Source organism: Gossypium raimondii, chromosome 9 (assembly GCF_025698545.1).
Source record: "Gossypium raimondii isolate GPD5lz chromosome 9, ASM2569854v1, whole genome shotgun sequence".
Lineage (NCBI taxonomy): Eukaryota > Viridiplantae > Streptophyta > Magnoliopsida > Malvales > Malvaceae > Gossypium > Gossypium raimondii.
Window position 1 is genome coordinate 30,097,408 of NC_068573.1, and position 13,944 is coordinate 30,111,351.

A 13,944-nucleotide genomic window follows, 5' to 3' on the forward strand; every position below is an offset into this window, starting at 1 on the left:
TCTTATCTTGTAGGTACCAAAGTGATTGTCTATACGGATCATTCGAAAATTAAGTATTTACTTGCCAAGAAGGATGCCAAGCTGAGATTAATCCGATGGGTACTTCTACTCCAAGAATTCGATCTAGAAATGAAAGATCGAAAATGGGTAAAAATCAAGTAGCAGACCACTTATCTAGATTGGAGCCATAAGAAGGAAATTCTCCACTTATACCTATTCAGGATACATTTCCAGATGAGTACATACTTAAGGTAAATCATGTCGATAATACCCCTTGGTTTGCTGACTTTGCTAAATGTTTAGCTTGTGGTTTGATGCCGGTTGATAAGACATATCAACAAAAGAAAAAGTTTTTTCATGATGTGAAGTGCTATTTCTAAGAAGAATCATACTTGTTCAGAAAGTGTGTGGATCAAATGATCAGGAGATGCGAGGCAGAAGATGAAGTACATAATATTTTACATCATTTCCACACAGCTCCGAGTGGGGGACACTTCAGAGGTACATGTACTACGGCTAAGGTATTGCAAGTAGGATTCTTTTGGCCAACACTATTTAAAGATGCGTATGCTTACGTAAAAAGTTGTGATCGATGCCAAAGGGTTGGAAATATCACCAACAGAAATGATATGCCCTGGACAAACATCATTGAGGTAGAATTATTTGATGTTTGGGGTATTGACTTCCTTAGTCCTTTCCCTCCGTCTTTCGGTCACAAGTACATATTGGTAACAGTAGACTACGTGTCCAAGTGGGTTGAGGCCAAGGCATATTCGACGAACGATATCAAGGTTGTGATGAAGTTCTTGCAGAAACATGTTTTCACAAGGTTTGGAACTCCTAAGGCCATCATCAGTGATGAGGGGTCCCACTTTGTGAACAGATGGTTGAAATGGTTACTCGACAAACATGGAGTGAAGCACAAGGTTGCCACAGCTTACCATTCGTAGATGAATGGGCAAGCTGAACTAGCAAACAAAGAGATAAAATGCATACTTGAGAAGGTAGTTTGCCCGAACCGACGAGATTGGCCCAAAAGATTGGACGATGCTTTATGGGCCTACAGGAAAACATACAAAACACCTTTAAGGGTGTCACCCTATAGGTTGGTTTTTGGGAAAGCCTGCCATCTGCCCTTGGAGTTAGAACACAAAGCTTACTGAGCTCTCCAACAACTCAACTTGGATCTTAAGCTTGCTAAAGAGAAATGAATGCTTCAACTCAATTAGTTAGAAGAGTTCCGAATGTTCTTATATGAGAATGCCAAACTTTTAAAGAAAAGACTTAAAAGATGGCATGACAAGCACATTCGAGTTCGAGAATTTGAAGCAGGTCAGCAAGTCTTGTTATTCAATTCTAGATTAAGGTTCTTTTCAGTCCGGTCTATTTACGATTCACCAAGTTTTTCCATATGGAGTTTTCGAACTTCAAGGTAATGGAGGTAATTTTCGAGTCAATGCTCATCGTTTAAAACATTACTAGGGGATAAAATTAAGCGGGATAAAATCTCGTTCATTTTATCAGCTATTTAATTTTTCTCGCTCTCTTTTTAAATAAATGATTTAGGGTATATTTTCGGGATTAATATATTTAAATAAATTCTGTCTAGGAGATTGGAACTTAAGTAGGACCTCTTGTGACCCCTCCAATCTTTCTTGGGAATTGATTTTAACATAATCTTCCAAGAAATTATTCTCTAAATGGAAAAATAAATCTTTAGTTTTTCAAATAAAATGGTCAATTTTGATCCAAGTTTTAATTGCAACTCAATTTTCAAATTTTCTTTAAGTCCGGGTACTTAATTGAATTATTTGTAAAATTTGGTTGTTCTTTTATAAATATTGAAATTAGCTGTCTCTTTTTGTAAACATTTTTAAATGATAGCTAAAATAAAAATTTTAATTTAATTTTAATAAATAAAATGATAATAACTAATATATAATTATATTTATTATAATATATATTAATTATTATCAACTTTGCATAAATTAGGATTAGTTTAAATTTGATCATATTTTATTTAATAGTTTTAATTTCAATGACTTAACAGCAAATAATATTTTAATATACATCATATTAATTATTAATTGTTATTAACTTTGTATGGAATTGGGACTTAAAAATATTTTATTATTAAATTGTTCTAAGAGTTCTAATTGAATTCCTTCCTCCCTTCACTATAAATTCTACCAACCTTCTCCACCATTCACATCACCTTAACCAATCACCCTAACCCTCACCTAGTGTCGCAGCTCCCAACCTCCAATCATAACACCGCCCAGCAGCTCCCATTCCGCCAACAGCTATACACGACCATTGCTCACACTTGACGCCTCGCCTTGACGTTCTTGTCATTGTCAAGACTAGGCCCTCTTGCTCCTCGCTTTTACCGCTATGATCGCCTTACTACCCTCGACGCCACTCATCGCTTCCAACTCCAGCTCGCTCATGCCAACACTGCCGCGCCTCACGCTTGCCTTGCGCGCTGCTGCAGTTCTTTTCTTCAAGTTGTGCGCACCTTAGCCATAAAATTCAAGACCCTGGTTACCCTTGCACCACAGTTCCACCACATTTAGCCACCAACCCTTCCAACCAACCCTCAATCAAAATATTTTGCTTCTAATTTTATTTATTAAGTACTTAATTTTTATACAACGGTGGTAAGAGAATTTTTCTCCTAAATTTTAAATTTATTTAGTTAATTAATTTTTCAATTTATTAAATTATTAATATTTTATACAAATTGAATTTTTGAGAAAATATTGTTTCCATCTTATGTTCAGGTTAATCATGCCTTGCAAAAGAACTCATGCCTCTGTCCAAATTGAAGGATCACAAAAGAAATTTCACTATGAAGTAGCCAAAGCAAGATACGATCGCATTTTCAATAATCAACAAATGTACCAAGAAAAAGGCTTTACGCTGAAAAAAAGCATCTACATTGATTCCATGGCGCGCATTCGACAAATTGTTAAAGCTCTTAATTGGGAGTTGTTTTGTGAGAAACGACCTAGTGCAGAAGAAGAGTTAGTTCATGAATTTTATGCAGATTTGACCACAAGCGAATTAATAGAAGTTTCTGTCTGAGGAATCAAGGTACGAATAAGCTCAAACGCTATGAATGAATTCTTTGAATTACCTGATTTTGAAGACGATGAATATTCTTACTTGATGAAAAATATTGAGGCTGAAAAACTGCAAAAAATTCTCGAGGAACTTACAGTTTCGAGTTCTAAATGGATTGTGTCAAAGCATGAAACTCATACATGTCATAGAGAATATTTGACACCATTAGCAAATGTATGGTTCTATTTCATTCGATTCAGCCTTATGTCTATCTCACATGGGACAACAATTTCATTAGAGCGAATGGTCTTGTTATACTCAATTTTAACTACAAAGACCATTGATGTGGGAAAAATCATTCTGAGAGAAATGCAAAATTGTGCCGCTAGACATTCTGGCCCAGCATACTTCCCCTTTACGATAATAGTTTTGTGCTTGAAAGATAAAATTCTTGAAAACGTAAAGAAGACAGATTATAGCCAGGGGACAATCATAGATTGGGACCTCTATTGAATAACCGGGGATTTTGTTCTAGAACAATGAGTTGAAGAGAGAGAGGGTCCCGAAGAAGAAGAAGAAGATGAAGATCCCATAGAGATCGAACCAATGCAGTCAGCTAAAATCCCTGATAAGGCAGAACCAATGGAACCAATAACTGAACTTGACATGGCAACCTCAACATTCAAAACTCAATCGCCTCAATGAGAAGTTTACTAGAGATAATCAAGATGATTTGTCAAAGTTGGTGGACATAATGCAACATATGCAGTGGCAACAACAAGCTTACCAGAGATATTAAAAAATACGAGATGACTTAATGAGAAGCGCTCTTATGAAAATATTCAATGACCCGTTTATTTTTGTGCCTGAGTTTCCAGATTTTTTATTTGAACCATAGAGTCCAATATCGAAGAGGGAACGAAGATATTCATGCAAAAACAAAGATAATGGAGCAAAAGACGAGTCAGATTCTGAGGGATCTACAAATAAATAAAAATGGGGGGATCTTGACTTTATTTTATTTCCTTTCCTAGTTTATTTAATGTTTTGGGATTAGGTTCTATTAGGATTTTTATTTCTCGCATAATAAAATAAAATGTGGAAATCATAAATAACAATGAACAAGTTGCAAAGTAAGAAGTGTGGCAATAGATTTGTACATGTCTATGATTGGATCTAGAGAGAGCTTTGTACTTAAGCAGTCACATTGACCTACCTCATCTTTTCTAGAATCCTACTTGGTGTATAGTATCTATTCACTTCTAACAATGAGAACATTGTTCTTCTTAAGTAAGGGGACCGAAAAATTGAAATTATTTCCTCTCAGAATAAAATTTTGTTTTAATTATGGTCAGGTTATATTTTCTTCAAGAAGTTGAAATTTTGTTAAGTATGCTAAACTTCAGTATGAATAAAGTTCTATTATGACATAAATATACTCTTAATAAAGTATGTAAATCATACCATAAAATTTTTAGTTCCTTGGGAAAGCTAGGCATGTATGAAAGTTTAAGTCTCTAGAATTGACTTAGTAATTTCTTGAGGCGAAATCCTAGGAAGCATGGAATGTTGCAAATGATTTAGGCAAACTTTTTTTTGGACCGTTTGAGTCTTTCAAGCCAACCTTAATAAATTTTTATCCTTTGAAAAACAACTTTGAGACTATATGGCCTAATTTTATTTGAACCTTTACAATATTTAGCCATCACTTTTCTCTGAATTATTTTTAAATTATTCCAAACACTAGACTCAATACTATTCAGAACATTCTCTAAAAATAAGTTTGGGTGAGTTGAAAAGAAGTATCAAATGCTCAAAAAAATTGTAGTACATACAAAAAAATGCTCGTGTTAAAAAAAAAAGAAAAGCATATGCACTCGAAAGAAAAAGATGTACAAAAAAGCATGTGAGAGCAAAATAAGTTGATGTATTAAAGGTAATTATTCTGAAGGTCCGATTCAAGCTAAGTCTAGGGTTTTTAGACTAAATTTATCTATCTTTTACCTACCCTAGCCTAGCCACATTACAACCTATTTAAAATACCTATTGATTCAAGTTTCTGTGCTACCTACATTAGTGAAGAGAAATTGATATGTTCATTATATGAAGGCATAAATTAAACTTGATGATTGCAGTTTAATCTTAAATAAGGTAATTTGAACGATATGTATACTTAAGTAGCATAAATCTCAAAATTTTTATTCTTGATCATAAGTATACAAAATTCATAATTTTGGGAAGAATGTTTTTTGAAGGAATTTTTCAAAAGTGTTTCCAAGAAATTCTTTTCAAATTCTGCATTACTCGGGACGAGCAATGAATTAAGTTTGGGGGTGTGGAAACACAAAAATATATATAGTTTTTCATGCCCTTTTTAAATCAAATTCATGCAGTTTCGATGTACTTCTTGTCGAAAAATGTAATATAATTATAAAATAATTAAATTGTACTTAAATTATTATCACATTTAATTTTAATTAATTTTATAATAAATTTTCATAATTTTTAATTTATTTTCGACAGATTTACACAAAGGGTGAAAATTGGCTCGGCAAACACTACTAGAAGTTCAAAACCGAGAAGCGATTTCTGAAGCATTGAGGCAAACTAATTTTTTAGCATAAGACGGTCCAAATGATGAATATTAATACATAATATAATTAATTTTTTATTTTAATCCAATTTATTTTGGGTTAAATAATAATTATTAATTAAATTATGAAAGGAGACCTAATTGTGCTGAACCGAAAGACTGATCCAACCGAGCAAACAGGCTACCCAAAACCGTCCAACATGCTAACCCAATCAGCTCAAATTAGCTGATTATTTGGCTTGCAAATCAGCCCTTGAAGTTTTCTTGAAATTGCATTCAAACCCTTTCACTTTCTGTGCTTTTAAATATTCACCCCAAGCTAAATTTAGCATGAAACCTTCAAACCTGCCACTTGTGTGGTCGGCCAAAGGGGTCTATGGATGCTGATTTTTTGCTAGATTTAGCAGCCAATCCCACCTATAAATACCCTCTTTTCTACTCATTTCAACACACCTCTCACACCTTCATTCCACACTTCTCTATCATTTTCTCTCTTCCAAACCTTCCTTTGCCATTTTTTTCCTTCCATTCCCTTACTGATTTCCCTCTTGGAAAAGAGCCCTTCAACCACCATTGGTATCAGCATTCAAGTGCTTGTAGAAGCCTCGGTTCAACAAAAATGAGCCGAGAAGGAGGAGCAGAGCAAACTAGTCAAGCTTCGGAGAAACACCAGATTTGATTCTAGTTTCCTATCTTTTAACTTTTTATTGTTGTTGTTATAAACATGTCTATGAATACTTGTTATGTTGACATTCTTTATTTAATTAACATGACTTAAATTTAATTCGTGTTGAATTGTTTGCATTTTGTTTAGATTGATTGCATTTCGTCCACTTAAGTTATTAAAATTATGTTTGTGTTGTTAGAGGTCTTGGTAAATTGTTTGATTAAGTAAAACTGTGATTATGTTATTCTTGCATTACAATTGTAAGGTAACTAATGAATTAATTATTAATCATACTGAAATTGTAATTATACTTAACCAATGCATGTTTAATCTTCTAAGGTAGTGAGGGTTAAATTAGTGACGGTATTAAACAGTACATTAGCCTTGCATAACTTGCAAGATTATTGTGATTAAACTGTTTCAATGTAGGTATATATTGTTACTTCACTCAATCTTTTACTTGCTTATTAAAATTGATTAATTGTTTGAATTGGCATTGTAATATGTTCAAGTGATTAGTTAATTTTGTAAGTCTGTATGTGCTATAGTTAACAAATTACCAAGTTGCCATGAATTTATTCAAACAACATGAACATTGTTTTAGTAATATTAAGTTAAGAAATGAAATTAATCTAACACAATTATGTCATATTGATTAAAATCATCTTTTGAAATCGTGCATTGGAACTTTTATTTTATTTTATTTTATTGTACTTAGTTAAATTTTAGTTTTTAATCACTTCCTCAAAATCAAAATATTTTTAATCAACAAAGTGTTTGAATTTCATTACATAAAAAATTTTTCTTAAATAGTCCCTGTGGGTACGATAATTCGACATTTACTTGTCACTTTATTACTTGTTGTGATTGTGTACACTTGTACATTTCCATCGTTCCACTAGATCAGTATAAACTAACTCTAAAAGTTTAGTCTTCTTACCTGTGAGAGTTTTTAAGGAAGGTCTAGCATTCTTGGCTTCAAGACAAATTTCACATTTATTAAAGCAACTATTTTCTAGATTAGGGAGTAGATTCAACAATATAAGTAGAAGTGGTAGAATTATTATTAAACATAGTCTCAATAAAAAATAAATCTCCACTCTGATAACCTTTCCCAACATAATCTCCATTGTGGGAAAGTACAAGTTTATCAGATTTAAAGACTAAATTAATGTCTGCCTTATTTAGTAATCCACCATTAATTAAATTTCTACACAGGGCAGGTGTATAAAGAACATTATTTAACGCTAATGTTTTGCCAGAAGTAAGTTTAAGTAAGATCTTGCTTGTACCGAGTACTTCTGAACTGCTAGAGTTATCCATGTAGACTTGTTCAACTTCAACTACACTTTCAAACTCGGTGAACATTTCTCTGTTGGCATAGAAGTGTTTGGAGGCGCTTGTGTCTACAATGCACTCGACATTATTCTTGATCAGGTTTACTTCGGAAACCACAATGGCTATTACCGCATCTGGATTTTCAACCAGATGTGCTTGTGGTTGGTTTTTATTCTGGTGGTTAGAGCGTTAATAGCATTGATATGCTTTGTGTCCAGCTTTTTTATACACATAGCAATTCACAGGATTGTTAGATTTTTTATGCTTCCCTGGTTTCTTGAAGTTGGCAGTCTTCTTGTTCTGGACTTTTACTACATTCTTTGAATTTCTAGTGTTTTTAAACTTATTAAACTTGAGACTAAAACCAAATTCCACAAGATTAGCTTTTAAAGGAAATTGACTTGAAGTAACTAAATCCTTATGTTTAAGACAATTGGCCTTCTCAATCTTCATATTTCTAACCAGTTCCTTCAAAGAAATGTCTCATTTTATACGCTTCAGGAGATTGTGGTAGTCGGACCAGGATTTCGACAGCTTTTCAATTAGGATGTTTGCTTGGAGAATCTCACACATCTTTATCCCTTCATCTAGGATGTTAGAAACTAACTTCTCATAGACTTGTGCTTGATCCATTATTGGCTTATCATCAGTCATCTAAAATTTGATTCATTCTCCAACGACATGCTTCTTGATTCTAGCATCATCAGCTCCATACTTCTTTTCCAAGGTATCTAGATGGACTTGGCCGACTTATTTTTGACAAATAGGTAGAAGAGGTTGTTCACCATGTAGGATAACATGTGACCCCTTACCATTTTGTTTTCTTTGTCAAATTTGTCTTTTGTCGTAGCATCGATGTCCGAGTCTCTGAAAATGGTGGTTGAATCTTCAGCTTTTTCGGTGATAGGTGGATTGAAGAAAACGTAGTCAACTTCAAGTTATTCAAAAAATATTACCATCTTTTGAAAGTAGCGACGATAGTTAGTTTTTCCAAGAGGCTCGAGCTTGGAGAGATCAGGAATGAATTTGTTCATTATGGCGGACATGTTTTAAACAGTAGTATGAATTTGCTTCTAAATTGTTTGAAAAATACGATTGCAAAACAAAATTTTTAGCACTAACTTGAAAATAAACCAAGCATAAATAAAAGAAAGAATCACTGTGCCGTGGAAGAACCACTGCCTTAGAAGCGAATTTGCCCTGATCAGTGTAATCGTGTAGTGGACGTTGCCCCCCAAGGTTAACACAGAACTTCAATATTCGTACATCTGAATAAGAAAGGTGGAACACAATTGGTATTAGCCATTCTCTGAGGAATCGAGAAATAAGATAAAAATAAAACTTTAAAGCTGGTTGAAAAAACTTTGCTAGAAAAATCACACTAGGTTCAATTCTTAGGAAAGGTTGGAGGGGTCACAAACAGTCTCGCTTAAAATGAAATCTCCTAGACAAAATTTTCCTCTAATGTAATTTTAGTAAAATGCCAGAGTTCTAGAGAACAGAGGAATGAGAGAAATGAGAAGAATGAGAGAAGCAATAATCTCTTATCTATAGGATTCTCAAAGGGGCAAAATGATTCAAAAAATTAATTACTCATATTGTAATAATTAGATTCCAACAACTATATTGTAACGAAAAGATTCCAACGGTCACATTATAATGATCAAGTTCCAACTACTATATTGTAACGAAGAGATTCCAACGATCATATTATAATGATCAAGTTCCAACTACTATATTGTAACAGTCATTTTTTCATTACCAACAATTTTAAGTACTGCTTACGATTTTCGAACAAGACAAATTAAATAACGTTTGGGACAAAACAAAGTTGAAAACAGTGGAACTGCGTACAACGTGGACGATCTTTTAGCATTAGAAACTTGAAATAGTTCTTGTGCATGCCAATAACATGCCCATCCAGGTTAGACAATTTCAATGGCGACTTTACTCTAGTCTATGCAAAACAACAATAATAAATTCCAGGATATAATTGTCATTTACCAATATTTCCGACTACTCCATTGGGATCAACCCTTTGTTTCTTGTTTTCATCCTTCTCCAAATTTTATATGTTTTATTACATCAGAAATCCCTTAATTATAGTTGAAATTCAAAACGTTTCAATTGAATATTCAATCTAAAACTTTTTTTCTTTTTATATTTATAATATTCAAAGAAACTCAAGTCATCTAGACGCTAGATAAAACCAAAACTGTTACTCCAAGTCTTGCCAACTAAAGTGTTGTTTTATTCAAAATTTTCAGTAAGTCTAGCCATTAACTATAACATTAAATACTAAATTAGATTTGATATGGTTTTAAAAAATATATATTTATAATTTTTTGATTGAATTAGTATCACAACATCAATTCAATTGAAAATTAAATAAAAACTCGTTTTATTATAAAGTTTCAAACATTACTATAACAATGTTTTTGTATTTTATATAAAATCTATAAGAATCAACCTAGAATAAATGTAAAATTACCCGTATAATGGGACTAAAATATTAGAGTTATAATTTTAAAACCCTAATTTTACCATTTTAATTAAAATCTTATTTGTTTTAATTTTTTTGTAAATATAATTTTTACATAAATTTGTCCATCCACGTAATATGTCATAATCTAGTGATAGTAAATATTTTTAACCATGTTGGATTTAAACTTGCATTTAATATCAGAACTAACGGTCCACCTAATAAAAGGGTTTGATCCGAAGTTTGAGAATTTAATAATTTAATGTAAACATTTTGAAGTTTAAGGGCATACATAAAATTTAGCCTATAAGTTGGGGATTAAATTGCAAATAACACATTTTCATTCATACAAATATTAAATCTCCCCTGCTTTTTTGCTGTGACTTTTACAACTTCAAAACCAGAACAACCATGGCTACGATTTTTCAACTCAATAACTTTCCATGCAAGACTTTCTTAACAACTCCAAAACATCTTCAGTCCACTTCAAAGCCTTCAATTCTACTTCTCAACTCTATCAAACGAACCCAGAATTCAAGCAGGGTATCTCACTTTTTGACCAGAAAATCAATCCGGTCAAGACCCGGTTTCCAAATTTTTGCTGCAGACGATGACGAGGGGAGCCCAGACAAGAAGGAGGAGGTGATGGAGGATCCAGAAACAGAGAGCGGTGGAGTGATCGTGGCCGAGGCCGAGGCCGAGGCAGAGGAGGAGAAGCCTAAAGAAGAAGTGGGTGAAATCGAGAGCTTGAAGAAAGCATTAGTGGATTCGTTTTATGGGACTGATCGTGGGTGGAAAGCTAGTAGTGAGACGAGAGCTGAGATTGTAGAGCTTATAACTCTGCTTGAGGCTAAGAATCCAACTCCAGCACCAACTGATTCTTTGCCTTTGCTCAATGGCAAATGGATTCTCGCGTAAGTTATCTGTCTATTTTAACTTTTTTTTTTATTGAGTTTGGTTTTTAGAATCATACATGTGTAGTTTAGAGCCTTGAAACACCGCCTACGTAAAGCTATTGCGAGTATTGAGGGGATGTCAAACTCGCTGTTGAAGTTTTTGAAGGTCGTTGGTTGGGAGTCAATAGACCCCTCAACGGTGGTTGGTATTGTTTCCGGTGTCTGCTCGTGCTCGGTTTTATCCGGATTTTATCTTTCAATTCCGTGAAAAGCCTCGAAAGATTCATAGAGTAGTACCGTCTCACCTGATAAGAACACATGAGCCTTTGCTCTTGGTGGAGTTTAACCACATGCTCTCATATGACATTTGTGGCTAAGAATAGATACCACTTGCCTCACCCACCATGAAAAATTGAGCTGTTTATTTGATTTGATTTGAAAACTTGAACTATTTAAGTTTAAATTTTAATTTTTTGTTCTTAATTGAATCAATTTTGGTCAGGCCTATAGCATGGTTGATCATCTTTGTTGTTGAAGGCAAAGTGTTTGCTATAGATTGTTTTATTGATATTATGAACTCTATGCAGCACTCTGTGACCTTATAAGCCCTTGCAGTAACTGAAAATAGGCTATGGTAAGTTGATAATCTCTTGGTCTATTAGGTTAGGTTTCTTTCTAGCATTCAATAAATTTGGCCTTGATTAAATAAGTAAACAAACCTGCTAAAAGAATATATAATGATCTGGTTCGTAAAATTGTTAGTTTTCTCGGTATTGCAAGTTGTTTATAAATCACAAGTATTGTAAGACACTCTTATCACGTAGGCCAACTTAATGCAGATGTTATTTTTTCTGGATGTACCCTTCACTGTTCTTTATACTCGAAAAAGAAGTAGCCGAAAGATAGTTATCGGGAGTAACATTGAACTCGGTGAAACTAAATAAAGAGAAAGCTCGGGGCATATCTGATGCTTCTTAAATGAACCGCTGCTGCTACTCGGTAGTAATTGCTTTCGCCAAACTAGCTTGGTTTTTCTTGTGGCATTTCTCAGGGTGCTGCTTGGGAGCAACCATGAAGTACACTTGGGAAATATGTATATATTCCTCTTACAAATGATTAATGATGCTAGCTTTATCACTAAGTATCTTATTTATTTCATGAGATTCTAATGCGTGTTGATATTTGATACACTGTTTTGTGGCACAGGTACACGTCTTTCACCGGTCTGTTTCCGCTGTTGTCAAGGGGTCAATTGCGATTAGTAAAAGTGGAGGAAATATCACAGACCATAGATGCTGAAAGTTTAACTGTGCAGAACTCTGTCCAATTCTCGGGGCCGTTAGCCTCGAGTTCTATTAGTGCAAGCGCAAAGTTCGAGGTCCGAAGTCCCAGGCGAGTGCAGGTATGTTGTTTATGTCTGTCTCCAACTGCCAGCATTTGGAATGTAATCGAACCCTATCGTACTAAACAATTTTTCATTCTCATTTTTCCTTTTCGAATGTCACCAAATGCATTAAAAAATTAAAGATCTGGATGTAACTTGAAACTGTCTTGTTTCATTTTGTTGAATGCAGATCAAGTTTCAGGAAGGCATAATCGGAACTCCCCAGCTGACGGACTCCATAGTCTTACCCGAAAATGTGGAATTTATGGGACAAAATATCGATCTAGCTCCTATCAAAGGCTTGCTCAACTCTGTACAAGACACGGCTTCCACTGTTGCAAAGACGATTTCGAGCCGACCACCGTTGAAGTTCTCATTATCAAACAGCAATTCGGAATCATGGTTACTTACCACATACCTTGATGAAGACCTGCGGATTTCAAGAGACGGCGGGAGCGTTTTCGTGCTCATCAAGGAGGGCAGTTCTTTCTTGACCACCATGAACTAAAATTTAGATTCCATTCCCTCTTCCTCACCTTCGCATCACTATATCTATGCTCCTGGTTTTCTGTTAGGTTGATGTGATACGTAAATATCTATAAACATGAATTCTAAATGAATAAACACGCACACACTTATCTTTCACTCCATGTTTTATGCTTTCACTCCATTAAAGCATCAAACATGTATTATTAGTGAACCAGATTTGGAATAAACATTTCTTTTTTTCTTTCTTGAGACCAAAAAAAAAAGTTAAATTCTGCTATTAGTACATGTACAATGCTTAAGTTGTCTATTTGGTCCTTGGTACTTTAATTGGGTCATTTTCCATCTTTATACATTTCAAAATTTAAAATATTAGTCCTCGTCAAATGGTAGCTACTAAATTCATTAAGTTATGCTGTTTTCAAAAATCGATTAGGCAAATATATAATGCCATGTCCTAATTCGTATATATAATGCAATGTAAACTTATTATTTTCACATGTTATTAAAAAAATAGTTAATAGATTTAAAGATTGTTGTTTGCATTAAGATTGAAATTCCAAAATTTAAAAATGTAGTGATAACAATGATCTAGTTGGAGAACATGGATCAAGACCTATAACTTTATGCATAATACAAGAGTAATAGTAGAATTTATCGAAACATATTTAACTATTACCATTTGATCAAGATTACAACTTCAAAAATGAAAAAGTACAGGGACTAAAATTAACCAATTCGATAAGTTAAAGGACTAAAATTGATCTAATTAAAGAGTAGGTACTAAATCTACAACTTACACAAGATACAGGGTCTAATATCAGAATCTAACAAAAAAAAAAAGAAGGGAAATTTCCTTACTCTGTCTAACTTGGACTTGGTGCTGCATATGTTTATGAGCTTAGACTATTTTTTCATCAATAGAATTCAACTTTTCTTTTCTTGATTTAGCTTTATCAACTAATTAAGTAAATGATATATTTCAGATATAAGATTGCATTAATTCAGAAAGTCAGAATCAATCAATATAAA

General features: G+C 33.6%; 1 protein-coding gene across 1 annotated transcript; it reads left to right on the forward strand.

Moving 5' to 3' along the window:
* The first annotated feature begins 10,516 nt into the window (after positions 1-10,516).
* LOC105798924 (plastid-lipid-associated protein, chloroplastic) lies at positions 10,517-13,222 on the forward strand. Its single transcript, XM_012629177.2, has 3 exons — positions 10,517-11,060; positions 12,249-12,444; positions 12,617-13,222. Exons 1-3 carry the CDS (start codon positions 10,558-10,560, stop codon positions 12,932-12,934), a joined length of 1,017 nt encoding a protein of 338 aa, XP_012484631.1. The 5' UTR covers positions 10,517-10,557; the 3' UTR covers positions 12,935-13,222.
* Positions 13,223-13,944: the final 722 nt, after the last annotated feature.